The sequence below is a fragment of the Vollenhovia emeryi genome, unplaced genomic scaffold (assembly GCF_000949405.1).
Source record: "Vollenhovia emeryi isolate VEMERY1.0 unplaced genomic scaffold, V.emery_V1.0 DF939172.1, whole genome shotgun sequence".
NCBI lineage: Eukaryota > Metazoa > Arthropoda > Insecta > Hymenoptera > Formicidae > Vollenhovia > Vollenhovia emeryi.
In genome coordinates, this window is record NW_011967194.1 from 980,341 (window position 1) to 1,005,556 (window position 25,216).

Genomic DNA, 25,216 nt, shown 5'->3' on the forward strand with positions numbered 1-25,216 from the left:
TAACATATACAGTAATTTTATTTTATATAATGTTACTATATTACAATACAATATAAACAGGTGGTAGACGTCACATAAATTCATTTCAAATACAGCCAGTGAAATCAACTTTCGCCATAGACGTTCGCAGTCAAATCATGCGTAAACAATCGCACGTGTGCTACGTACTTTTAATTGGAATTATCGCGGCGATTATCATTAGAAATTTCACGATTAACGCAAGTGCAAGACGCGGAACGAGTCACGCGACCGTCATCGTGAAGGCCGGAAGCCGCGCACAGTTTGGCAACGTTTATTATGCATCGCGGGGGAATGTATGAGCGTATATTTGTACTATTTACTTCCTTTGAAGATCCCTCTTCGTATTCTCTAATTTGGATTGCGATTTGACGTAAACGTGTACAAAAGATACAGGCCGTTCGGCAGGACAAATCATTATTTTATACACGGCCCTGTACACACGATTCCGAATGAAGTTTGCTACCATTTTGATTCGCTGGATTTACCTGCCGTTTGCACGGGGATGCGTAAACTTTACTCTAAAAAAAAAAAGAAAGAAGAAAGAAGTAGAGCTTACGTTATTTGTATCTCGAATATCTCCGGCACGAGAATTGTCGAATTGAACTCGATAACGCCTCACGCGTTTGTCAAAGGCGCAACACAGGTGCAAAATTGTAAATCAGCGATGTATAGCGACTTGCTATATCTGGAACAAGGAATTCAAGTGAAGAGTCTGTAGTTGTAATAGATAGATAAATACTACATATCAAAATTTACAAATAATCTTTAAATCGATATAAAAAACCGTTTTCACTCAATCCTTATAGCTAGTCTCATAAAAAATATCGGAAGATGTCTGATAGTCTTATACCTGTCTGCGGAGATACTAGAAAAAGTCGAATCTACGTAGGTAATACCTATGAATGTTGTAACATGCATCTCTCTCTTTTATCTTTCTAGTGTAGTCTATACATTTCCTTTAATATAACAATAAATAAAATAAAAGTCTGTACAATACTCGAACGCTTTAGGCTCTGGATAATTGTAAACATCGTGAACAAAAATGCAATTGTAATTTCTACAAATGTAAGTACACGCTCTGAGTGTAGTAATCGTAACAAGGTGTTCTCGATAGCGAGCTTGTTTCGAGCGCTACGATTCGCGTAACAATCGCAGGGAAAAACGCTTCGTCACGATTTTAAGTACATGCCGTTCGCGCGACATCAAAACGAATAATTGTTTTGATTTTAAAGCTGTCGATACGCGTCCTCGCGGGTATTATCCGTGATGTACATAATGTCGCTATATGTGCTAAGAAAATATATGTATATATCTAATAAAAAAATATCACGACCCTCGGGCTCGGATTAAACGCGCGGCTTGGGAAAACTTGCGGAAGTACAAGAACGCAGCGTTGAGTCTTAAAAGAAATACTGGGAGATAATCGCGGGGATATATTCTCGTTCGTGTGCGAAAGATCCCGGTGAGCTCCGACGACATCGTAGATAACGGTTGAGGCAAGGACAAGGAAAACGAGATTGCACGTTAATTAGCGCGTTTACATGACGGTGCAGCAGCTCTTCTCCGAGTGACTATCGCTCACGATCTCGCTGGTGTTCCCAGTGAAGCGCTGGGTGAAATCGTCGGCGCTCAGATCGGAATTGGAGATGGACGAGACCGGCATAGGGATGCCGTTCCCGTTCGCGTCCAAGGAGCCGCCGGACAAGTGCCGATTCTGCGCCCGTTTCTTCTTCAGATCCGACAGGGATTTCACGAAAACAACGGACACGTGTATGTTGATCTTGCCGTTGCTCTCGGCGTCCGTAGAGTAAATCGGCGACTGCTGCTGGCTGCCGACCAGTGGGTCAGGCCCTGTCACTGCTGCGCAGGCAAACACGTAAATCCAATGTGCTACTTCCCCGTCAAGCGTGCCGACTTTTCGATCGACGCGATTGCCACTTTTCCGCCCCTCCACCTCAACCCCACTTTCTATCCCTATGCGCACTGATCGCAATTTTAAAAAAAGGAGAAAAAAAAACCAAAGGTGTCATCTATGAGTCTCATGCGCCAAGCCTGACATGCTTTCAGCAACAAGCGTTTCGTCAAACATTGCACCAAGTAGGACCATCATATGCACATCGGTGCGTACGTACACAGTATTGTTACTAAACGATTCAACGGTTGCGTTTTACGCAAGCAAAATCAATGAATACACAAGAAAGATAGATAGACAGATAGATGAATAGGTAGATAGATAGATAGATAGACAGAGAGAGAGAAAGAATACGATAAACACGGCTGTTACGTTACAAGGAACAAGAGCGGTGTTTAACGACTATGGATATATCTGTACGTCTTCGCATTTTGCTACAATGAAATGTTTCTCAATATTTGGATCTACGAACGACCGATCTAGCTGTATTTTGGGCGTTATAATTAGCGATCGTAATCTACTATCGAATGAAATACGGCGTAATAATCCCACGTTTTGTCATCTAGAAAACGCAAGCATAAAGATCCGTTGGTGATTCGCTCATTCGTTAGCTATAGTCTTCACTATATCTGATATGTCTTTCTGTTTTTTTTTTACTTCTCGAATTGACTACTGCAATAACGAGGGAGTGTGTTCGATCCCCTCCTCGTTATTCCATCGCATGACGCAATGGATATGAAGCATTCGCCGATTAGCAGAGAATTCGCTGTCAATCTTGAATACAATGTAGTGTAGAACTTGACGACAGGTATACATAAAAATTTGTAGAGCTGCGATCAACCTTAGGTCATGCTTTTTAGGCTCAAAACCCGCCCGTTATACTACGGACGCGTTATCCAGTAAAATATTTACCAAATAGTCATCCAAGTGTATAGGGCGATTCTTAATTACACGTGAAAATCTTGTTCTCCCTTTCAAAATCTCTCGACGTATCCCCTATCTATGATGTAATAAAAAATCGTCCTGTATACTTTCATTCTAGAGAAAACTTGCGCATAGTACAATATGTATAAAGAATGTATAATAGAATAATATATATATATCTGTCGATTCTACTTATTGTGCGTCCTACTAGCATGTTGTATATACGGTTCTCTAAATCGATTAGGCTCCAGTTTATGTAAGAAATTACAGAAACAATTCGACATACCTATAATAAATACGACATTCGTTTGATTATTATTCTATCTTGCGCTCAGTGGCCGCCAAGCTTTGCTGAAACGGTCCACAAGGATACGCTAAGGAAGCCAGTACCACTTAGGCCTTGCCAAAGAGATTCGATATGAATATAAAGCGAAATGTGTACGTGTATGTATGCGTTTTAACGTGAGAACAACTTCCAGAGAGAAAAAATGCATTGTGTTATGCGCAGCACACGTAGATATACGTTTTACGTACACCATGAGCAAATAACTTCTGGCGCAGTGTGATATGTATGATACGAAAAAGATAACGCAATTAAATGCATCGTACAGATCGTGGAATGTAATAATTAAAGAAATAGAAAAGTGACGTAGAAAACTAACCTCGCAATTATTCAGGAGCACGCAGTAATGAAAAAAAAGAAAAAGCTGGTAAATAATCGACAGCTAACACAATGAGTTTGACAGAGTACATTTATGGGATTTTGCAATTAGCAGATTAGTATGTATATCATTTTTATGCATCGGACCGTTTGCTCCATTAGGATTGTTCAATATTATTTCCCAAGAGTGTGTGTATATATAGAAAATTTTGTTTATTAATATATAAAAATATAAAGATGCGCTTTTCAAGTCCGCACTCTCAGTACGATTAATCAGTCTATAATAATCGTTACTTTCTCTTCTTTCGCCACAATAATTTTTAGCGAGTATACGATATTATATATACATACAAAAGACTTGATATACAATCTTGAAATTTTATGCTCGCGTTAACTTTCCTACGTTTCGGGCATTGTGAATTATAAATGAGCATGATGTACACGTATATGCGTATACATGTATATATATGTGCAATTCTCGAATCACACGATCGAGGTACATATTTTTGGAGGTCTCTTCGCACAAAGCTACCATTTACCACAATAGTCTACTGAACCACAACCAATGCAAGCAAGAATACATTTGGAATGTACCTGAATCTTTATCAACATCTTCGTGAAGAAAAGACTCGTTGTCTTTTCCTTCGGGACCTTTCCGCACCGCTGTAGTCAGCGCGCCGGAATCAGTCTCGTGGTCCCCTACCTCCTGCGTACTGTTCTCCAACGGCGGAATACTAGGCGTAGGTGTGCTAACATACGTCTGAAAAAGAAATGTTCCACGTCAATTAATTATCATTTATATCTTTAAAGGTCTTCAGTCTTCAATTTCCCTTTTTCGTCGCACCTGTTGCGCTTGTAACCTTAGGCGAGTTTCTTCCTGTGCATCCTTTTTCGTAGTAAGAACCTTGTCTCGAATCGAGGTCCGACGTACGCTTTGCGTCCGCGTGTTTATGCTTTGCGACCTGCGCACCCTACGTCCTTGCGCCTCACGAAGTCGTTTACTCTCCTGTTCTGTCTTCAGTTCCACTATCCTCTCCCTAATTTCCGGATCTTCGCATATATCTGCAACATATTAAGATATTAAGACACAGCCAAGTAGTACGGCAATAATCGAAATGGATTGGCAGATCTTACCCGCGGGAGTTTCATCGTGCTTATTTTTTGCATTTAGGTCCGCTCCGTTTTGTACCAATAATTCCAGTACTTCTAACTGTAATAGAAAATTGTATATAAGAATGACATTTAAAATATTGCAAAATTGTTATCTAAAAAAATGGAAATGTAAATGTACTTTCTTATCTTAATAAATCTATTTAGAATTTGTTGTTTACAGGAACAGTGGTGTAGAGAAGAAGAGAGGATTGAAACTCACATGTCCCCAACACGCGGCTGCATGAACCGGCTGCCACTTGTCATTGTCCTCCACATCCGTTGATACATGTTGGTCAAGAAGGAACTCGACAACTCGTAAGTACCCATTTGCCGCTGCTATATGAAGCTGTAATGAAAATATGTAACTTAATTGTCCATTCGCGTTAGCAGATCTGTACGAAGGTGTATACGTACAGGCGTAGCACCTTGATGATCTTTGTATTCAAGGTCGCCCCCTAAAGAAGCAATCTTTTGCAAGTCGCGCAACATTTGAACCTCGGTCGAAGCTCTCGTTTCGTCTATTAATTCTTGAGTAACTCCTCGCCTCGCCATCTCCCCTGCGTTATAATTTTTTAAGTTTGAGCACATCATACTAGTCTGGAAGTGGCAATTTTGAAATGTTAACAAGCTACTGTAGCTCGACAAGTTGCATTACCTTCGATACAATCCAACGTTTTTTCGTCCTCGCAAATGTCGTACGGCATGTTGCCGTCGGCATTAACAGCTAATAAATTCGCACCTCTGGCAATGAGGTATTTGACTAAATGCAAGTGGCCACACGTGGCAGCGGCGTGTAGCGGCGTCCACTTCTCGCTGTCCTCCGCGTTCACGTTAGCACCAAATTCAATGAGTAGCTTCATCATCTCCTCATTGTCGTCTATGCAACACTGATGCAGCGCTGTCAAACCGTCTTCGTTCGTCGAGTCGGGATTTACACCCTTCTTCAAAAGCCTCCTCACTGAAAGCAGATAAATGCCGATGACGTACAGAGATGTGCGTGTGCGTTCCAAGTAACATATGCACAAAATGTCTTACCCTCATCAATGTCATTTCTCGCAGCAGCCTCCAGCAGCATAACGCTGTCGCTAAAGTATATATGACGCTTATTACTCGGGTGCCTAGTCTGGTGCCGCAGCCATTCCTTCTCGCGTTGCCTCCACACTTTTAATTGCTGAAGCCTACGATGGCGCGCCAGGTGTAACCGCTCCTGCGTGGTCAGTCTTTCAACGTGCACCATCTCCGCCACTAACTCGGAGTGTTCCATTGTTATGTGCTTGTAGTTCTTGCAGGTGTATTTACCTGTTTACAAATGAGAAAGAGGGGACCGTCACGTAAACATTTCTACAGACGCGCACACGCATTTTTATACAACAAGACAAGAAAATGCTCCAGAACAAACGCACGTGTGATAAATGCTCGTGGATCACGTGCGACTTTGTTAACGATAGCGCACATTTGTCCCGGTTTCCACTAAACGTACTTGGGACGGCAAAGTTGAAGAAGCCGAAGAAAAAAGGCAAGAACGGAAAGGGGAAAATCCGGAAAGGCTTTACCTTTAGGCTTACAGAGCCAAGATCGCGTTCTCAGATAATTAAAATTTTTTCGATAAACACCGGACGTCATTCTGGCGTAATCGGGATTTTCACTGATTCCAGTAACGCGACTTAACCGGTTTCCTCCTGGGGAATGTTATCTGGCGAGAATGGTGGCATATTTGAACCAGGTGCTCCCTCAAACTTATCAAGTACTTAGGTAAGCAAACATACGATATTTGCACAAATGTTCCCGCCCGCTGGCAAAAAAGGAGCGTTTTGTGAATGGTGAGGGCGTTTGACGCGCCTCGAAAAAGCGCGTGTCTCTAAAAATACTCGCCGCACGAAAACAAGATTTTGGGAATTCTTTCGAGTGACACCGCGCTTGATGAAACAACAACGTACCCGAATACAAATTGCTCAAGCTGCTGAGCGCGTTCACCTCGATTGGAGAGATACGGTGTAATGAAAATCTTTGCTAGGTATATAGACTATGCCCGCGACACACATCCGCAATAAATTCTATCCTTAATCTCGGGTAATACGTTGCGTCACTGGATCAAGAGCGTACATATTGAAACGTTGCACAACTCCTCGGTGCACTCGGGGCGAGTTTTACATCTCGGGGGACGGTTTACGCGAGGAGGGAAAACGGGTCTCGCGGCGAACGCGTCACGCCTGTCTCCCCGTGGGAGAAAGCACGGACTGGCGATAAGCAAACGGCGAGAGTAAACCAAGTGATGCCGGATATGAATTTTTAGGGGAACAGCTGAGCCAGACGGAGCACCCGGGTTGGACCGTTTCCCGACGACCTGGCGCCACGCGAGAGGTGCGCGTGAGAGACGCATGGGAGATACCTGCTGATCGAGCCTGACGTCCGGCCGGGCGTTACTTGGCGCACAATCACCGTGGAAAGAGGTGCTCGGAAACGGGGCGCGTGATCCCGCGGCTGTCGGAGGCAGGTCGGGCTTCACTTCCTGCCAATTACATCGCTCGGCTTTCGGAGGGTAATCGGAGCCGTGGCGCGATCAAGGCCAGGACGCGCGGCGGTGGCGGCGGCGGCGGCGGCGCGTATCGCGCAGGATCTCACGGGAACGTGAGAAAGGCGCGGGGGAGGGGGTGGGATCAGCGCGATTGAGCGATGCGCCGAAAATCGAAAAGGCGATCCTCCCTCTCTCTCTCTTTTCTCTCTTTTTCGCCTAGTTTTTTACTCACGTATGCAAACGCGCGGCTCGACACGCGGGGCCGCGGCGGTCCGCTTTCCTTCTCCCCCTATTTCCAGCGCGCGATCGCGATCGCGATCGCGCCAGCGGAATGTGACGAGCGGCGAGGACGAGGAGCTCGGTCGGAGGAGCGCGGCGGGGCCCGATTCATTCACGCTTCGCGCCTACCGCGGGCGGCGTCGTGCTCCACGGCATAATCCGCGAGGCGGACACTGGTGCGGTGGGTGGCCGGTGGCGAAAATACGCTCGCGCGCAGCGTTCCCCGTGCCCTGCCAGCGCGTGCAGCCGCGGCAACGTCTACCTGTCGGTCGCCATTTTTAAACTACCTAGCGAGAGATCGCGCCCGCGCCCGCGCCTCACTTCACCTCGTCCGGCCGCGCGCTCGGCCAGTCTCGCCTGGCCTCGTCGCGCGCGCCGCCGCCGTCGCCGTCGCCGCCGCAGCCGCCGCGACGCAGGATCGAGCGACCGGACTCGCTTCAGCTCGCTCGAATCGCAACGAACGGTAATCGGCGATCGGCTCGATACTCGCGCGCGAGCGTGGCACTTCCGCCTCGCCCGCGGAATAACGTTATTGCGTAACCGTTCGGCGTTCCGCGCCAGTCGGTCGATAAGCGGCGAGTTTCCTCGCGTCGCACGGAATTCACGCTCCGGACGAGGGCCGATCGACGGAGCGTGAATCGGCCCGCGCTCCGTCGCACACCAAATCGCCTTGAATCCTCACGGCTCTCCAAGTCGGTTTGTCACCCGCGAGCCGGGCCGTACTGCACTCTTTAATCGCGTACGACTAAACGCTTATTAATTACGCGGTATTATCGCTGTCACGCGCGCATGACGTATCGACGTCGCGAGAAACGTACTGTCATGCAACGCACGTGACAGCGCGCGGCGCCGATAACGTCCCACTTTTCTTTTCCCCGCAGCTGCGCCCCCATAAAATATATATCGAGCTCAAATCGAAGACCCGCGGCCCGCTGTAAGTGCTTCAGAGCGTTCTTTTTCTCTCTCTAGAAGCAAGGAGCAACAAAAGTTCCCGGGACTGCACCACGATAAATTATTAAGCTCGGAGTCCGGCAACTTCCGTTACACGCCGCGTTTCTCATCACGTGCGCGCACGAGTGTAAACCGTTTCTCGTACCCTTCGTCGAGCGGAGTACGTTGCTTTGAAAATCGCCGAAGCGGAATGCCTAAGAATCGACGTGACCAGCGCTAGCCAATAATCGCTTCCCGATTGAGGTTCCGGAGCCTATCGCGGGTCTCCCCTTCCGTAAATCGCGATCGATTCGTGCGTCATCGACGCGCCGGGACGCGCGCGCCGACGACTCGTCCGCTGTCATTCGCGGCCGCGCCGTCGTGTGATCGCGCTCGATAACCGGCCCGCATCGAGGAATCGCTCTCCTCGTCCTCGGACAACCAGCGAGTCTTGTCGCCCGCGACGACGCGGGATCTCGACGACGTCGACGACACCCGGACGCGCGTCCACGTGCATTGTCTACCGATATGGAAGGACGCGGCGGTGGCGCCGGCGGCGGGGCGTATCTCGCGGTCGCCGCTGGAATTTTTGCGACCGCCGGCAGTCTTCTGGGCAAGCTCGCCGGTGGCGCTGACGCGTCGTCGTTGGTGAGTTGGCGGCCGATTCGAAAGTGTCCGTTCCACCAAGTTCTTTCAGCTCGAGAAAGATGAAAAGTTGGCTTAACCGGGGGGTCAATCGGCACCGGTGGAAATGGGCAAAATGGACTGCGGATTTCCATTTCTAAATTTAATTTCTAGGCCAGAATACTTGATGCTTAAAAGGGATTTGAGATGTTTACAGAGGAAAGCCTATAATCGAGACAGGGCTTCTAATACGAGATAGCAGGTTTTCAACACCCATATTCAACCGCAAATCTTTCGTGACAATGATTACACGATCTAATGAATTGCCCACTACATAGATTCCCTTTCAAGAAGAATAAATACACGATGGAGCCAACGGATGATGCCTATTAATTTAGCAAAAACCCTGCTATCTCATATCAGGAGCCTATCTCACAGTAGAGGACTTGCCTCTAATACAACGGGCAACGTAAACGCACTTTCTGGGCAAGAAAAATGGGAATGTGCCCCGGTGAAATTGTCTTGTCTTGTATCGGTGACATTTGCTACCGCAGACAAATGCGCGTCTTCAAAACTGTTAAACACGCGAGAGAGACGTCTCAAAGATCAAAGATTGAAAACGTAGAAATAGATTAAACGTTAGATCCGTGAGATCAGTAATAAATGCTGTAAAAATGTAGAGCACCAAGATGTTTACATGTTTTTTTTTTCTCGGTAGCCGTCGTTGCTGCTAAAAGGAACGCTTCTCGTCTTTATGATCGTGTGCAACACCGTGGGATGCACGTTTTTTGTCAAAGCGCTCCGTGCCAGCGGCTCTTCTTTGCCGATAACGGTCGCCAGTGCAGCAACGAACTATGTTTGTTCGGTGAGTTGTTATAATTAATCTCGTAAATAATATTTTTACTTAGCCAACGCGGTTTAATATAAACTTCCCTCCCGCCATTTTAATCGCGACGGTATTAATAACTGTACTGAAACAATCGGAAACTCCTCAGGAACTGATTAAGCTTCGGGGGAGGACCTGAAATAAATAATATCACACCCCCCCAGTTGGATAGAGTCTTAAGGAAATTTTCGAAACAACTTCTACTCATGATTTATAATGATTACAAGTTAGAAGGTTGCGATGTTAATGATGGCTCCTCGCCAAGGAAACGTTGATTTGGAATTTAAGAATTGAGAAACCTGTAGAGGAAAGTCTTCTAATACGCGATAGGTCTTCAACGTCCAAATTCAATGACAAATCTTTTTCGCAACGATCACACGATCCGACAATGAACTTTCCACCGAACAAGATTTCACTCCAAGGGCAATAAATTCACGGTGGAACCAGCAGATGACGTCTATTGATTTAGCAGCAGCTCCGCTGTCTCACGATAGGGGACTTTCCTCTTATAAAATTTTCTCCGGGAAATTTCTAATAAATATAATTATTTTTCAATTAAAAATTTCAAGGGAGTTCCGCGTCAACGTCAGTTTGATGTGCAAAGACGCGCAATAAAGTTGAAAATTAGAGAGAGTAAATAAATGACGGCTGTTCCTCAAGGAAAAGTTCGTTCGCCCTGAAATTGGAGAATCTGTCATTGAAACTACGATCGTGACGGCACGGCCATCCGTCGTGCTTATCGCGGGAAGAAATTGGTTCCGCCGTGAAACATCGGGGCGAGTATTTCTTTTCGAGAGAAAGCCTTGGGCAGCGATAACGGGGCGAAGGGAATAATGATCTGCAGATGGGCATTTGTCGGCGGCAATTATCTGCCTATGGCCGGCGGCCCGATACACACACTTCCGAGAGTCGGTTCGCAAAGAGTGAAAGTTGTTTCGCAAACTAGACGCAATTCCGCGAGTGTGCACAATGCGGTCATAGCAATTATATGCGCGCAGCTACGTGGCGATTGAACGAGAACTCTACGATATGATACACGCTATTGAAACGCAATCTCGGCAGCGTTACATTATACGCTGGGAAATGTATATTACGTCGGAATTATTGTTAGAATAATAGAAACAATTGCGTTCGCCGTCTCGCGAAACGGATTCCATTCTCTCGCCTTCCACATTTCTCCTCCCGCCAAGATTATTCATCCCACGAGTCCCGTGAAATATTAGTTAAGCTCTGTCTCGTTAGTCAGTTAAATAGAATCGGAGACGCGGGAATAGCTTTTTTTTACACGCTTTACAACACAACTTTTCTACAATCCTCCGTGAAAAGTAGATTCAATCCGTTCGCGCGACAACTAACCGCTAAAACAATACCGTATATCGATTACGTCGGCGTGAAATTAAACATTTACGAGATTAAGTTTGGGTTTGCGAGGATATAGACGCTTCAAACTTAAGAGTGTCACCGATTGATAATCCTCGAGGAATAAAAGTTATATCCGTAGCTGTATATGGCTCGTCCTATATATTACCCTTATGTCAAACACGTGGCCCGCCGATCACATTGATCTCCAATATTTTGCCTTTCTTTCATAAGCAAGTTTGACGTACGAAAATAACCGAAGACTTCATTTCCACAGGATTCATCCACTCGATGCAGCAGCAAAGCGAGAAAAGAGCTCGATCAAAAGATTTAAAGCTAATGAGAAACACATAAATTTTTATGACGTCCTACACGTGTCTTTCATAGACATAGCAAGTATATTTAAAAAGAATGCTGTTGAATTAAGCAAGATGAAGTCGTTTTTCATCGATTAATACTGGTGCTGTTTCAATGATTTCATTTCAATTGCACCGATCTTGGTGATACAGCATCGTCATTCTTTTCTCCGTGCATATTTATTGCGTTTCTGCTCTTACAGTAAAAGATGAAGTTTAAATGTATTGGTTCACCGATAGCGCAGGTTTCATTATCGAGCAGCATATGTTACAAATCTCGCACTATTGTGAAACATCAATTTTAAAAATATCTCTCGTTCTTGTTGAAGGCTTTCGTAGGCTTCATCGTGTTCGACGAATCCATTTCATTGACCTGGTGGTGCGGAACTTCCCTGGTACTCCTCGGCTTGATGTTGATCTGCAATGTTCCCGCTGAAAAGAAGGCTTCCGCCGTCGAGGAAAAATTGAAACATCAATAGCTGACGACGGGCGCTTTTATATTGCGAGCACGAGCGATTATGGCGATGTTACAGCAGCGCGATTACTTCCATTTTTGTATTGACATCGACAGATATGTGTATCCGCGTGTCGGAACTGCATTGTGCTATTTGTAACAGATAACACGAACGCATTTCGATGTGTACAAAGTATTAATTGAGTAGAAATAGTACGGACTTAAGTGTTATAATTACGTACGAGCCATAATTATATTCCATATTTCTATTTTTGTTATAACGATTTTCTACGTAAATGATGGATATAATTTCGTAGCGCGTCGACGTAATTGCTCGGACACGAGATGACGTATAAAATGCGCGTATACACGATATCATATTATTAGATTGATTACTGAACGCAGCAGTGCGAAATTTACTTAATATAGAGGGATAAAAATAATCCGTCGGGTTTACAGAGAAATGTTTTTTAAGATTATTTCGTTGAAAAAGAATTGCTCAGCCCCGAAGAATCTCGACCGAGTGAGAAGTCTCGAGAGTGAAAAGCGAAATGGATTGTGTGTTGTTCTGTACAGTAATATGAGAAAAATATTTTATAGGGTTTCTTAAAGTATCGCCTCTCGCTTTTAAATCAAATATTTTTACGTTTCTGGTATGCGCGGACTGGATAGATTTCACATCGGGTTTTTAAGTGAGACCCGAAAAATCCACGTCTCTCGAGTGATGCCTGTTTTAGCGCAGCTAAGTGGATATTCGTGTCTGTGTAGTAGCGTCGGACGAGCGAAATGACGATGACGAAGAGTACACGACGGGGATATTTCTTCGGTCCCACCCTTAAAATACACCAACGCGATACCGAGTAACCCGTATCTCACCTGCGTCTATTAACGAGGCGGAATTAGCGCGGCGAGCGAATTATACATCGTTATTATTACGTTACGCCCGTGGTGACGGTCTCGGCGTCGATGTAACGCATAATGAAGTCGGATGTATTTACGTCCCGGGACGTAAATATATCTACCATGCAAATGAATATGCAGCGTCTGATAGCGGGTTATAACGGACGACGGACGAATCGATCCCTGTTGACGTTAATTCGCCCGCAGGTATCGGAGATAGTTATCAGAATGATATGAAACGCGCGAGCGAATTTCGACGCGAAATTGAGAGCCGCCGGGCTCTTTTTCACGTGCGGTCCGGTCCCCGCTGTCGCGAATTCCAACATTCTCTTCGAGATCACGTTGCGACGCGTTAACGAGATAATATTCGTGTTCATCAATCAGCGAGCGTAGGGTAAATATTGAGTAGCGGAAACCGAATATTTTTCGCGTCGAAATAAGAGCACGTTGTAGCTGTAATTATACTAGAAATACGAGGAAATTTTGTACAAGGGGGTGGAAACATTTGTCGCTTTCGCTCGCTCTCGATGCCATCCCCTTCACCCTTTCGAGGTGTATCGCGATAGCGGGAAGAGCGTGCCTCGGCGGGACGCGAGAGCCCATTGAGGATCGCGTCGTATCCTACACACAGCGGCGCTCGGCCAGCTACGACGCAAGCGTAGCCCAGTAGCCCGTGTGCGAGACCTACTACACTAGATTTCTCGTTTGTAGGGCAGGGTCGAGGGGCGAGGGGAAAACGGAGGGAGGAATTAGGGGGTGAGAACGGCCTTTATCGAGCGGCTTCTGCGCGAGCTCGCCCCGACGCGACGTTCTCGACGTTTTCACCCTCAGGGGCGGATTACCCCCTCCGTCGCCGACACGTCTCCGGTAACGTCGCCGTACGTGTGGCTGCTGTCTCACGGCTTACGAGACATCGCGAGGGGATTGTCAACCCTTGTTCCATCCAGTCGAGGAATTCGCTAATCTCCTCTGCAGCAAAGGAGCTCTACTTTAAGGCTCGCGCGGATGTTCTCTTTTATTTCTTAATTGCGGATTTCCTACCCGCAAAGTCGCAATACCGCGATTCGATCGTCCGTGCCAGCCTAGTTAGTCTAGTTGGATCGAGTTACGGATTACGATATCCTGACAAATTGGAGAAAATTGACGTACGCCCGTACACGGCGTCAGAATCTCGCGGGGACAGAGGTGGAGTCTCTTTCTCCGTCTCGAGCGAGGATCCGAGCCGTCTGAATTCGGTCCTGCCGATCCCCACCGCGTTTCGCGCCTTCTACCCCTTCCCGTCCCGTCGCGACAAATCTGTTACGAGATTTCCACCTTCATCCTCGCCCACCTCATGGCAATGAATTTGAACGGGACGCAGATTCCCGCGGACGGGGTGAGAACGACGACGTTGGGCATTCGCGCGGCGTCTGCGTCGGCTCCTACGGCGAGAGAAAGAGCCTCGGAAAGGGGCAGAAAGAGAGCGCGACATGATCCACCCTGTCCCTTGTCGCGGCCGCGGCTCCAGACGCTCGTATCTCCGGTTCCGTGTCCAGCGCGGCGGGCGAGACTAGTTTTCCTCGCGGGAGGACGACCTCGCGCGCGAATGTCCCCTCCGACGGCGTCTCGCCCCGTCGGGCACGTCAGGCTGGTCCGGCCTGTCAGACTGAACGTCGTCCACCGCGACAATCGATCGCAATAGTGCTTCGAGAGCTCAAGGTGCGCGTCCTCCGAGGTGCGCGGCCAAACGCGACCCTCGCGGCTCGTCGCGGTCCCCGTGTCATCCGTCATCCGTCATCCCCAGGTGGTGCGCCTCAGGTGTCAGGTGCGGAATTCAGCCACAGGACCGTGTCGAAACTGGCGAAACGCGCATCCTCGGGGCAGGCTGTTGGCGCGCGGTGATAGGATCTACCCCACTATCCTGCACGTTGCCCTAGCACGCGAGCCGCCGCTGTCCCGCCACCCTCCCCTATATTCCTCCTCCTCGTCGTCGTCGCAGTCCAGTTTCCCCCACTTTGTGTGCACCCCGCCTTTTTTTCTCTCTCTTTCTCTCTTCTTCTGCCGAAGCTTTTCTCACCCTCCGCTACTCTCGCCACCGGGAAAGTCATCTACGTCCGCTCCTCGCGCGCCGAGAGCGGGGCAGTTTTCGTACGACGCGCCCTTCCGTCGAGTCTGTGTGAGAGAGAGAGAGAGAGTGAGAGAGAGGGAGAGAGGGGGGAGGGATAAGAAAGAGAGAGAGAGATAGGAACGCACACAATTGCGGTGCAATCTGCTGCAACGGTGTGTGACAGACGAGGCTGCAAGTGTAACCGAAGGATGGAATTAAAGAGGCGCGATCCGGCGCGATCGGCCGCCTTGGGGATTTCTCCTCGCGGAAGCAGTTGAGCGAAGTGCAATTTCTCGTCCATTCCGGCTGCTCTCGGGGAAAAAGAATGAGATAGAAAGAGGGAGAGACAAGATAGCGTCCCGCGAGTGCAACGAGCTAATCCGCGATAACGGAGAGCAATCTCTCCCAAAGGGATTCCTCCCCGACGTCCTCCTTGCGATATCAGTGTGGAACGTGAATTGTGCAGGTGCGTTCTCGGAATCGAATCGCTCTTTTTTTTTTATCCTTTCTCTTCTCGGAGCTTTGTCTGCTCTTCAACGTCGAGTCGCATGCGTTTCTTAACAAAGTGTTGGTCGCGTGCGCGACGGAGCCGTCCATCAATCTTTATAGCTATCTTTTCTCGTAAACATAAGTGCTCCGATATCTTTTATCCTCGCGGTTAGCATTCGTCAAGACTCGCCACGTCCCTGCGCGCCCGCACAGAGATATCATCCGTATGCGAGTTTACTGCATCGTTTGTAACATATACGTGCAGCTTTTAGATTAATTATATTTAATGAAATCGCGATACGCGCACGCGACATCGTCAAAGCGAGATCGAGGATCGAGATCAAAGGGAATCCGCCGGCTGACGTATCTAGATATAACTGCACAGGTGAAAGGATTTTACGCGATATACGCGCGTCTCTCTGACACGCTCGATTTTTAATGAATTAATTTTATGCGATTGATTTGCACGAGGGAAAAAAGTTTACCGTAAAAACGTTCCGAGCGACAGCATCCGATTCGTCGGGCACAATTGGTTTTCGTTGGATTTACCGGCCGCACGTATCGGCGCATGCAGTTTTATTTTAAGAGTAGGTCAACATCGCGGGACGCGCTGCGTTTTAGCATGCAATCGCATTTGAATCTGAATGGCAAATTGATAACTTTTATACGGTAGCAAAATAGCGGCATCCCAGTTTGCGAATACCCACAAATCCGGCCGATATCGAATATCCTGATGGAAGATTATTCATGTCCATGCCAGTGATTGTAATACCGATATATTTCGCTCCCCCCGAAGTGGCGATGCCTCTCACTAAAATAAATTACCTTTCATATAGATAAAACGTTAGATTAAGCTAATTAGAGAATTTTATAGCCTTTCGCCGATTGTAACTGCAATAAATCAAATATGCATTTTTGCTTTATTGTATTCATTTTTGTATTACGGAAACCTCTTTACACGTACTTTACATATGTCTACGTGTACGTGTTGCACAGATCGCCGATATAACGCCGATATCATCGATTAAAGATTAAATCGCGCGGATAAATAATGAAAAATTATTATTTTATTCCGGTATTGCAATCACTAATTTATTGTTTCTCGTCGCGATCGAGTGTTGATCCGTTAATGCTTTACTCTCGAGGCAAAAGTTTTATCGCGAGTAAAATAATTCTCGGAAATATTGAAAATATAATTAAATAATCCTTTAAGCTTCCCAGTGTTCAATTTCCAAATATTGTATCGCCAGCTGTTTAATAATAGCGGTATTAATTGGAGAGTTTTAAAAAAAAAGAAAGGGGAAAGCGTGCCCCGCGACATTTACAATTTGCCGTATTATTTAAAGGTCGTTAGTTTTCAGCACGAACAAGCGTTTCCGACGTTGGGTTCTCCCTTTCTCAAATCTTTCCCGAAATCGCATTTGGCAGAATCTTTTAATTCAATGTTCACGCCGATCCTTCCACGTGACTCTTCAACTAACTGTAAGACTGTTTACCTCCTCGTGCGACTCGAATAGCTAAAAACTCATAACTTGTACTAACTGGCGACGTGGCATCACGTTACGAGGTCGTCGTCGAGGGGTCCGAGTGAGTTGAGCGGTTACAAAATTAATATAACTTTCAGCCGCGTCTATAGAGTTTCAACTTCTTTCTTGGCGGTCGACCAAATTAATATACGCTCCAACTGAGAAGGCGAAAATTCCACGGACGCCGTCGTACCGCAGCTGCATCGATACTCGATTGCGTTTCATCGAGAGTAAACATTTGCGGGGTGAACGAGGTGCTTACGTCTCGGCGCGTTTCGCGCATATCCGATATATCTCGCTCCGGCGAGCGAAATCGGAGCGCATGCTGCATCGCGAAACGCGTTTTGCCGTTATGCAGCAAAATACATCGCGTCAGCATCGGGCCAATATATTGAGCTGGAATTTACATAAACGCATGCAGCCCGGCGCTTCTGCCATATCCGAGTGTGTACAAGGAAAACACGTCTATTCCTATGCGTCAGTTTGGCAGCGCTATTTTTCTGCCGGGAAATATCGCGACTCGCGCCGTCGCCGTGCCGGTGAACGGGATTTTCTCCATACGATCGATCGCGCTTCCTAAGGGTCTATCCAGACAAGCTTGCATAGCGCATAAACGTATGCGCGAGGAATCTGATTTGGCCACAAGTGCATGCATGAGGAAATAAGCCGATCAATTTTTTTATGCTTATGCAACTTTGTCTGACTAGACTCTAGGTCCCAGTCTACAATACGACGATTTAAGCCCTAAGCCTTCAGAAATCGAGCAATCACGGTCAAGTATGAGTAGAATACGCGACCGTGATTAGTTCAACAGTCAATTTCTTAAGGCTTAGGGTTTAAATCTCTATTGTAGATGGGCACTGAAGCCCGTGTCGGACTATGAATTGAGATTAGATTGAGATTTGACTAACTATGTGACTTTTACTAGTCACTAAACTTCAGATTTGTAAACTTTACTCTCTGATTAGTCAGATTTCAATCTAATCTCAATCCGGGCCATCGCACACAAAATTGCTTAACCGCGTATGCACAACGTAAGACCGTCTAGAGCAATGAGCGTGTTATGTACATGTCAATATGGCGATTCAATGCTCGATGCTCATTCGTTCAAATCTAATCTCAATCTCAATCCGTAGTCTGATACGTGCTTTATGCAATGTTTCACCTTGCATCATAGGAGAAATTTGAGGGCAGGTTGAATGTAGGCGCATTGAACACCGTTAAATGCACCCGGTTGTGCTACTGTGGCAAAGTGGGTTAACGTACTGCCAGTCCTTGTAATCCATCTTATTGATCTTAAAGTAATCGATAAGCTCGCGTTCTTTAAACCCCCCCGTCCTTGTCCGTTTTCTGAAACAATGCCAACCGGTTGACTTTTCCAATAGCAGAGATTTCGTTGCCATTCGTAACGGTCCCCCGCGGATGCCCGCTGTTTCCGTTGCGCGAGACAATGCGGCGGCTGGCGACGCACGCAATTTGAAAGCGCGCACGTCGTCCACTCGCGAAGTAGAAAAATCCTTCAGTCCGCGGCTCGAGCGTTTTTAAGGCCGACTACCGAGATCACGCGACACACACGCCGGCGACGACAATTTATCAATAACTTGTCCCACTTTCTTGAAAGAACAAGCGCACGTTTCCTTCTCGGGGCGAGGCAATCGTGCCCGGCACGTATCGCTAATCGATACCCAAGACAAATTTCTTGCGGCGTTATTTTTGCTACGCCCCAGCCAGTTTATCTCGTCTCTCAACCGATATTTTCTTTCCTTTTGCAGGACGTGACGAGCGCAGCAGGTAAATTCCTGAAAGACGGCACCAGTTTTTCGCACCGCCGAGGCTGTTGTGCGCATCGGAAAGTCGATCGGTTCCGGCCGGCGCGCCGAAGGTCCGCTTGAAACACGGCTCCTTTCCGTTTCCCGCGGCAGCCCGAGGCCAGGCGAGAGAATCCGTATGTAAATGGAATTCCTCCCCGTTGGGACGACGGCCATACGGGAGCTCTTCGATAAAGAGGCCGCGAAAAGCAAGTCGTGAATATAAATGCGCAGCTCGCGCTTTGAGAATCAGAAACGCGCCGGATGTCCCATGATGTTCTCTGAAACGCAGCCTCGCGTCGCACCGAGGGAGACGCAGCTGTCTCGCGTTATCGAGAGGCACCGATTGCAACGGCGATAAGCGAGACGGGGGCTCTTCGAGCGCGGAAGAACGTTCTGAATGGCGTCATGCGTGATAACGTTATCGCGAGCTGGAGTAAATCACTGATTAGCGGCGCGTTAGAGTGATCAATTTTCGAGGGCGACAGGCGAAAGGACAGGGACAAGGCTCGAATGTCGAAGGAAACGGCCGACGGTACGAGCGAATACGCGCCGGCTCGCCGGAGCCACGACCTGGACGTCGACGCGATGCTGCTTGACGAACGATACCGCCTCCTTGCCGACGAGGATCGAATCGGCTCGTCGAGAAATAAGCTCAAGAGACTGAGGATGACGGCGGCTCAACGGAAACCCGCGCACCACACGCGCTTTTAAACGGCGATACTGAGGAACGCGCGCTCGTCACCGCGCCGGCATCATGGGGAATGGCATGAACAAGGTGAGAGATTGTTTGGTTAACAAGTTTGTATGCCTTCAGATCGATTTATCAAACGTTCAGCTGAAAGAGAAGCGGAAGCGAATGCATTTTTCATACCGACAGAAAGTTGGGTCAAGTCGGAGGGACAGTTTCTGGAAGGGACGTCTCGTTCTTTGCGAAACGAGTATATATAAAAAATTCACCGCTTTGGGCGTTTTTCGGTCGCCACGAATCCCACGGAGTCAAACGGTTGATATTTAATTTGCACTTGGCGACCTTTAGCGGCTCTTGCACAATTTATTCAATAATATTCTATTCTCTGTTTCGTTTTATTACCCATTGATTATCCGAGACCCTTCGAGTTTTTAAGTATTCCATTTGCTTCTGTCTTCTCGTCATTTTTAACCTATTGATAGATAGCAACTAATTGGCTACTCTATACGGGCAATTTAACGATGCCAAGCGTCTAAAGAAACTTGTCTTAGAAGTCTAACGATGTCTTTGCAGAACAAAGTAAGTAAGAAAGAGGCGGAAACGTCGATTCGACTAGTTTGTTATCGAAACGATTCCGCTTAAAATCGTATAAAATCATCTCTCCCTTCATAAAGAACCAGCTGTATTTGTCGCTCTGGATTGTGAATGCTATTAAATAATGGCAAGCGGATCGTTGTTAAACGCGTCTGTTTCCTCTCGTCGCAACGGGGTGAGATTTCCTTTTTACAGCGTGACTACAAGTTCCATTCTGGCCGAAGGATTGACTTCACGCCTTTATGACTCGACAACTTGTTTAAACGCATTTCAATATAACGACTTACCTAGCGCTGTCGTAATCTCGCGCTTAACGGCCGACATAATACGCTTGATAATAATAAAATTTTACGCCCGGTAACGCGCGATCGTACAGCTCGTAATTGCGGAACGGAAGTGTAGGAGATAAACTTGACAGAGAAATGTTGCGAAATGAAACTCCATTTACGCTAATCCCCCTTCGACGGTGATTTATATAAAATGCGGTGCATTTTACGGCGAGGACTGTTAAATAAATAATCATTCGGTAGTTTTACACGCGTGTTCTCGTAGCCTCCAATACGCGTTTTCTCCCTCGGCAGGAAACCGATTTGTAATTTTACTCACCTACTACTTTAATGCATATTATATGTATACATGTACAAAGCATATGGCTCGATAATCTGGGTAAAATGTAAAAATTACATTGTTTAAAATCCATTTTGCCATTAAAAATACGTTAACTATACACAAAATTTATTTCAAATTATTTTGAGATCCGCATTTATTTTGAGTTAATATTCCCAGAGTATTAGTGTCATCATTTAACATATCCATATTACGTTAAATTAACAGAAAGATTTGTGTGGACCGTTTGGGACACGTGATATCTGTTCAATTTAACACAAATTTTTCAACGGTGTATTAGAAGCCTACCTGACTTTCCTCCACTATCTATAATCGTCTCAATGAGACTCAAGGCATTTGTTTTCTACTACAAAACGCAACTATTTAAAAAGGAATTTATATCCACGTGACTTTGTCTCTTTGAATTGAAAATTAAGTATAAATTACTATTTGGTATTTTTCATTGTATGTGATAGCAATATTGTATATCACGCTCATATCGAAGCATATAAGCCGCACATCGTCACGTTGCGGTTCATCCTACTCCACGATCGCACGAGGATCCACGTTCTCCGACGTACTCGATCGCTCCTGTGTTCGCGAAGCTCTCATATTCCCGAGATCATCTGGGAGAAATTCCTGCCCGAGTACGTCAATAACGTTCATCTTTCTCTTCCTTTTCCTCTTACAATTCTTCGTCGCGCACCTGATCTTCCCGCATCGTTTGCGGGAGGAATTCCACACGCGGTAGGTCTGGCCGGTTGAGTCGACGGTTTCCTTCGTAGCTTCCGTGATCGTCATTTCGGTGTCCGTTGGCGGGATGACGTCGGTGGCCGCGAAGGCAACATCCATGAAATGCCGCGACTCCGTTGATCTCAACGTAGGGTGCGGATGTCCACTCGCGTGTTCCGTAGTGATAAATTGCTTCTTCAGGATAAGCGATCCGATCAGTTCTTTGCGTACCACGTCCCTGGGCAACGACGATTCCGCCCTTTTTGGACCGTCCCGTTTCCCGCAGCCGCATTTCTTCCTTCGCTTCTCGCGCCTCGCGGAGGATCCGACGATCCTCTCGCGATCGGCCGTCTTCAGCTCGACCGATTTTCGATGCCCGGTTCCCTCAACCCCGGTCGGCTTCACGCCCACGGCGTGTCTCGATGGGAAACCAGGTCGGGACACCGGAAGTAACGGGGCGGGTGACGGCAAGTTCGGGATGTTTCTCGGAGAATGCGTGAGGAGGGTTGCGACGTCAACGGATGGATGATGGGTGGATCGCGATGTCGCGTCGAGCGATCGATGCTCCGATGCTATCTGCACGCTGCCGTGAATCGCGCAAACACACCAGGAGACGACAAGCGATCGGAATCGCATTTTCGTCTCTTTTTCTTTACGCTTTGACTTTCCTTCCCTTCCTCCCTCCGTTTGCGATCGACTGATCACGAGAGACGGTAGCCGGTTCGGCAGGTCGCTCACGGTGGTCTCGTCGATCCGGTCGTTCCGTCTCGTCTAAAATCAACGCGTGGAGAAGCGGAGGAGGGCACGGGCTCGGTGGCTGCAGCACGGGGGACGAGGAGAGGGTAATCACCGTGCGATAAGAGCAGTTCGAATGAAATTAAATCGCTAGGGGAACCGAGACTAACGGTCTGCGTCGCGAGAGAATGGGTATTTTCGAGGCTAGGCTAGGTGGGCCGATTGCGGCGAGAAAATAAATATCGCATACGCGAACGGTCCAGGAGATTACTGCAGTAAATTGCATCTCTGAACATCTTAATTTGCCTATCACCCATCGCGTTAACCCGATCCTTCGAACTCGACGAGGGCGGATCGGTCGCGCCATCATCGATGAGAAACCGAATATCAATATCGGTCGGAGAATCGTGGAACGGGAAAATGGCGCGGGTGTCGTTTAAGCTAATGTATGCCTCCCCATCTATAGCTAAGCGCCACCTTTCATCAAAATTCAATATTTGCCAAACAGTAAGTTAATCTAAGATTACCGCGCCGTCGACGGCCATCACGAATCCATCACGCAGCTTTGCGCATTTCTCCCTCGGCGTGACCTGGATTTCTTCGTCTAATCGTGAGTAATCTCACGTCAAACAGACGCCGAAAGAGGCTCGACATTTTAACTCGGAGTCACCGAGGAGGGAAGGAAGGCGATAAAAATATCATGACTTACTTAGGGACGCTTCATGAATGGAACCCTTGACTATCTAATGTCAGACATCGAGTATTAATTAAGGCTCGCAGTGAAACGCGTGTCATCTCCGTAATTTCCCCGCGTTATTGTTCGTAGGTGCTTCCCGGTCTTTACGTCGGTAATTATCAGGACAGCAAGGACCCTGATCAGCTGGAGCGTTTCGAAATCACGCATATTCTGGCTATTCACGACACGGCCCGCCGTTTGCATTCCGTGAGTACAAACGAAGCTCTTCGTCAGCGTAGCATAAAGGGTGGAATGAAGCATGTATCAATTTCAGAATCAATAGTTACAGTCGAGGGGTAAACCGCGGTGTGGTGTACAGATTTGCGGCATTACTGGGCATTACAAAGATAAAATAATGAGATAAAGCAGGATGGCGAGTGTGGCGCGGAGAAATATGCTCTGCTCAGAATGAACGAAAAGGTCTAAGTTCAACTCCACGAATACCGCTGGTTTTTTCGGAATCTCTCGAGGGGAAGTGACAACCACCGAGAGTATCCTGCCACACATTTAGAGGTAGAGCCCTCCAGATTGGAGGTTTCCTTCGGCAAGGTTAGCAGCCTACCGAAGATGAAGGTAAAACCAAATGCTGAAAATATCAGAACGAATTGGATAAAACAGGCTTTAAGCCTAATACACGAGGATGAAGAAGAAGAAGATGAAGCAATGCCCACTGGGCATTAGTAGGCATTGGTGTACATGATTTTGGCCAGTGGTTTGCCCCTCGGTTGTAGTTGAACAATTAACGGGAGGGTTCGGATTGGAAAAAAACATTTGTACTTTCTACAAAATTAATATTCGACTTGCTAAATCTCGACTGCGTTTCAGGATAAGCATTATCTATGCATCTTGGCCGCCGACAGTCCCGATCAGAATTTATCGCAGTACTTTTCTCTGTGCAACGACTTCATTCACGCCGCCCGTCTTCGCGGCGGAAACGTTTTGATCCACTGGTAGATATGTATTCATCGCTACATCACACGTGTGGAACGTCGAAATTGCTGGATGTCCTGTCCGCGGTAGAATTTTTTGTCGGGAGAGACCGGTGAATTGGTCCAAGAGACTGTGATGTGAAAGAAGAACGTCCAGCGATTTCGACACACACTCGACACTTTACGAAGTTTGCAATTGATAAAAGTATAAGGTAAATCTGACTTTTTGCGAATAATTTTGTCTTTAGTCTGGCAGGAATGTCGAGGAGCGTGACAGTAGCGGTGGCCTACATCATGAGCACCACTAATCTGTCCTGGAAGGAGGCGCTCAAAGTCGTTAGAGTCGGTCGTTCCATTGCAAATCCGAACGTCGGTTTTCAACAGCAGCTCAAGGACTTTGAGTCCAGCCGTTTACAAGAAGTAAGTAACAAACGAGCGGAATGTTTCTTCTAATTTGCAATTTTACGAAACAATCTTCCTGCGTCAGAATTTCCTATTCTATCGCAGAAATCTTCGCGTCATACATATTAGATGTCATTTTATATCGTCAAATTAGATCTCTACTGTATTATATCTCGTTGTAGGAACGTAACAGATTGAAAGAGCGATTCCCCAGCCTCGCTCTCACCGAGTCTGACGCCGAGGTTTGCAGCTCTACTCTGAGGAATTACGAAACACTGGCCCTAGCGAGAGAGGTGTGCGAGGGTAAATGCGCCATGGGACGCACTTGTCCGACCGGGCTTTGCCGTCAGGCAACCTCTAAGAGGTGATTACATTGAAATTCTTGGTCATAAAGCCATGCACACATCTATTATTCCATCCAAGTGTAATAAGGTGAAAGAACTTTGTCTAGAAAAAAATTATATATGCATTAGAAAATGAAATGAAACGGAGATGACGGATGACGTAGGGTAAAATAAACAATGTACGTACGAATTTGCAGGACTCTGAGAAGAAAGTCATCCAGCAGCAGTATCGGAAGCGGGTCCGGCAGAACACCTCCGCAAACACCCCGGATGCTACCATCTGCGCCACCCTCGCCAGCTTTGCACAGATCGTCCAGCGTTGTGTCCACATCGAGACCGAGGAGTGGGCCGGCAGGATTACATTCTTACACCGGAGGATCCGCTCCGCCGTCTAGGTAAGAGTAAATCTTCCCCGAAGATCCCGTCTTCGTTTTTTCCTATCTCTCTGAAACTATTTCATTGAAACGTTACAACTTGGTACTTAAATTGTCGCGTTTATAAAAATAAGATTCGCTGAAGTAAGGAAAATAAGTGGTTTTATCATCGGACATTGCTTAGAGGCTGC

General features: G+C 47.0%; 3 protein-coding genes across 7 annotated transcripts in view; 2 read left to right on the top strand and 1 right to left on the bottom strand.

The window, feature by feature from the left end:
* On the bottom strand, nucleotides 1-24,860 carry LOC105563761 (protein phosphatase 1 regulatory subunit 16A). 4 transcript variants are annotated; one of them, XM_012015642.1, is made up of 9 exons: nucleotides 24,839-24,860; nucleotides 5,706-5,969; nucleotides 5,326-5,628; nucleotides 5,085-5,227; nucleotides 4,891-5,016; nucleotides 4,653-4,728; nucleotides 4,363-4,580; nucleotides 4,113-4,278; nucleotides 1-1,881 (listed from the first exon to the last, which is right to left on the bottom strand). In XM_012015642.1, exons 2-9 carry the CDS (start codon nucleotides 5,932-5,934, stop codon nucleotides 1,559-1,561), a joined length of 1,584 nt encoding a protein of 527 aa, XP_011871032.1. In that variant the 5' UTR covers nucleotides 5,935-5,969; nucleotides 24,839-24,860; the 3' UTR covers nucleotides 1-1,558. The 4 variants fall into 4 exon arrangements, with proteins under 4 accessions (XP_011871032.1, XP_011871033.1, XP_011871034.1 ...); XM_012015643.1 differs by lacking the exon at nucleotides 24,839-24,860 and adding an exon at nucleotides 8,147-8,438; XM_012015644.1 differs by lacking the exon at nucleotides 24,839-24,860 and adding an exon at nucleotides 7,418-7,756 and having other exon boundaries at nucleotides 1-1,878.
* On the top strand, nucleotides 8,561-12,537 carry LOC105563759 (transmembrane protein 42). The gene is made up of 3 exons (XM_012015641.1): nucleotides 8,561-9,042; nucleotides 9,737-9,883; nucleotides 11,949-12,537. Exons 1-3 carry the CDS (start codon nucleotides 8,923-8,925, stop codon nucleotides 12,096-12,098), a joined length of 417 nt encoding a protein of 138 aa, XP_011871031.1. The 5' UTR covers nucleotides 8,561-8,922; the 3' UTR covers nucleotides 12,099-12,537.
* Nucleotides 15,448-25,216, top strand: part of LOC105563758 (dual specificity protein phosphatase 22-B) — a 14,405-nt gene continuing 4,636 nt past the window's right edge. For both annotated transcript variants that reach the window (XR_001009070.1, XM_012015640.1), the window contains exons 1-7: nucleotides 15,448-15,525; nucleotides 18,847-19,660; nucleotides 23,067-23,183; nucleotides 23,802-23,926; nucleotides 24,154-24,325; nucleotides 24,490-24,671; nucleotides 24,849-25,046. Coding sequence is in view for 1 of the 2 variants with exons in the window: in XM_012015640.1 (XP_011871030.1) it covers nucleotides 19,640-19,660; nucleotides 23,067-23,183; nucleotides 23,802-23,926; nucleotides 24,154-24,325; nucleotides 24,490-24,671; nucleotides 24,849-25,046 (815 nt within the window). In the remaining variant the exon portion in view is untranslated. The remainder of the gene's footprint in view (nucleotides 15,526-18,846; nucleotides 19,661-23,066; nucleotides 23,184-23,801; nucleotides 23,927-24,153; nucleotides 24,326-24,489; nucleotides 24,672-24,848; nucleotides 25,047-25,216) is intronic.

Coding starts and splice junctions, on each gene's coding strand:
- LOC105563761 (XM_012015642.1), bottom strand. CDS start 5,934: ATGGAACACTCCGAGTTAGTGGCGGAGATGGTGCACGTTGAAAGACTG. Junction 4,729..4,890: donor CAGCCGCGTGTTGGGGACAT/GTGAGTTTCAAT, acceptor TTTCTATTACAG/TTAGAAGTACTGGAATTATT. Junction 4,279..4,362: donor TAAGGTTACAAGCGCAACAG/GTGCGACGAAAA, acceptor TTTCTTTTTCAG/ACGTATGTTAGCACACCTAC.
- LOC105563759 (XM_012015641.1), top strand. CDS start 8,923: ATGGAAGGACGCGGCGGTGGCGCCGGCGGCGGGGCGTATCTCGCGGTC. Junction 9,043..9,736: donor GCGCTGACGCGTCGTCGTTG/GTGAGTTGGCGG, acceptor TTTTCTCGGTAG/CCGTCGTTGCTGCTAAAAGG. Junction 9,884..11,948: donor CAACGAACTATGTTTGTTCG/GTGAGTTGTTAT, acceptor TTCTTGTTGAAG/GCTTTCGTAGGCTTCATCGT.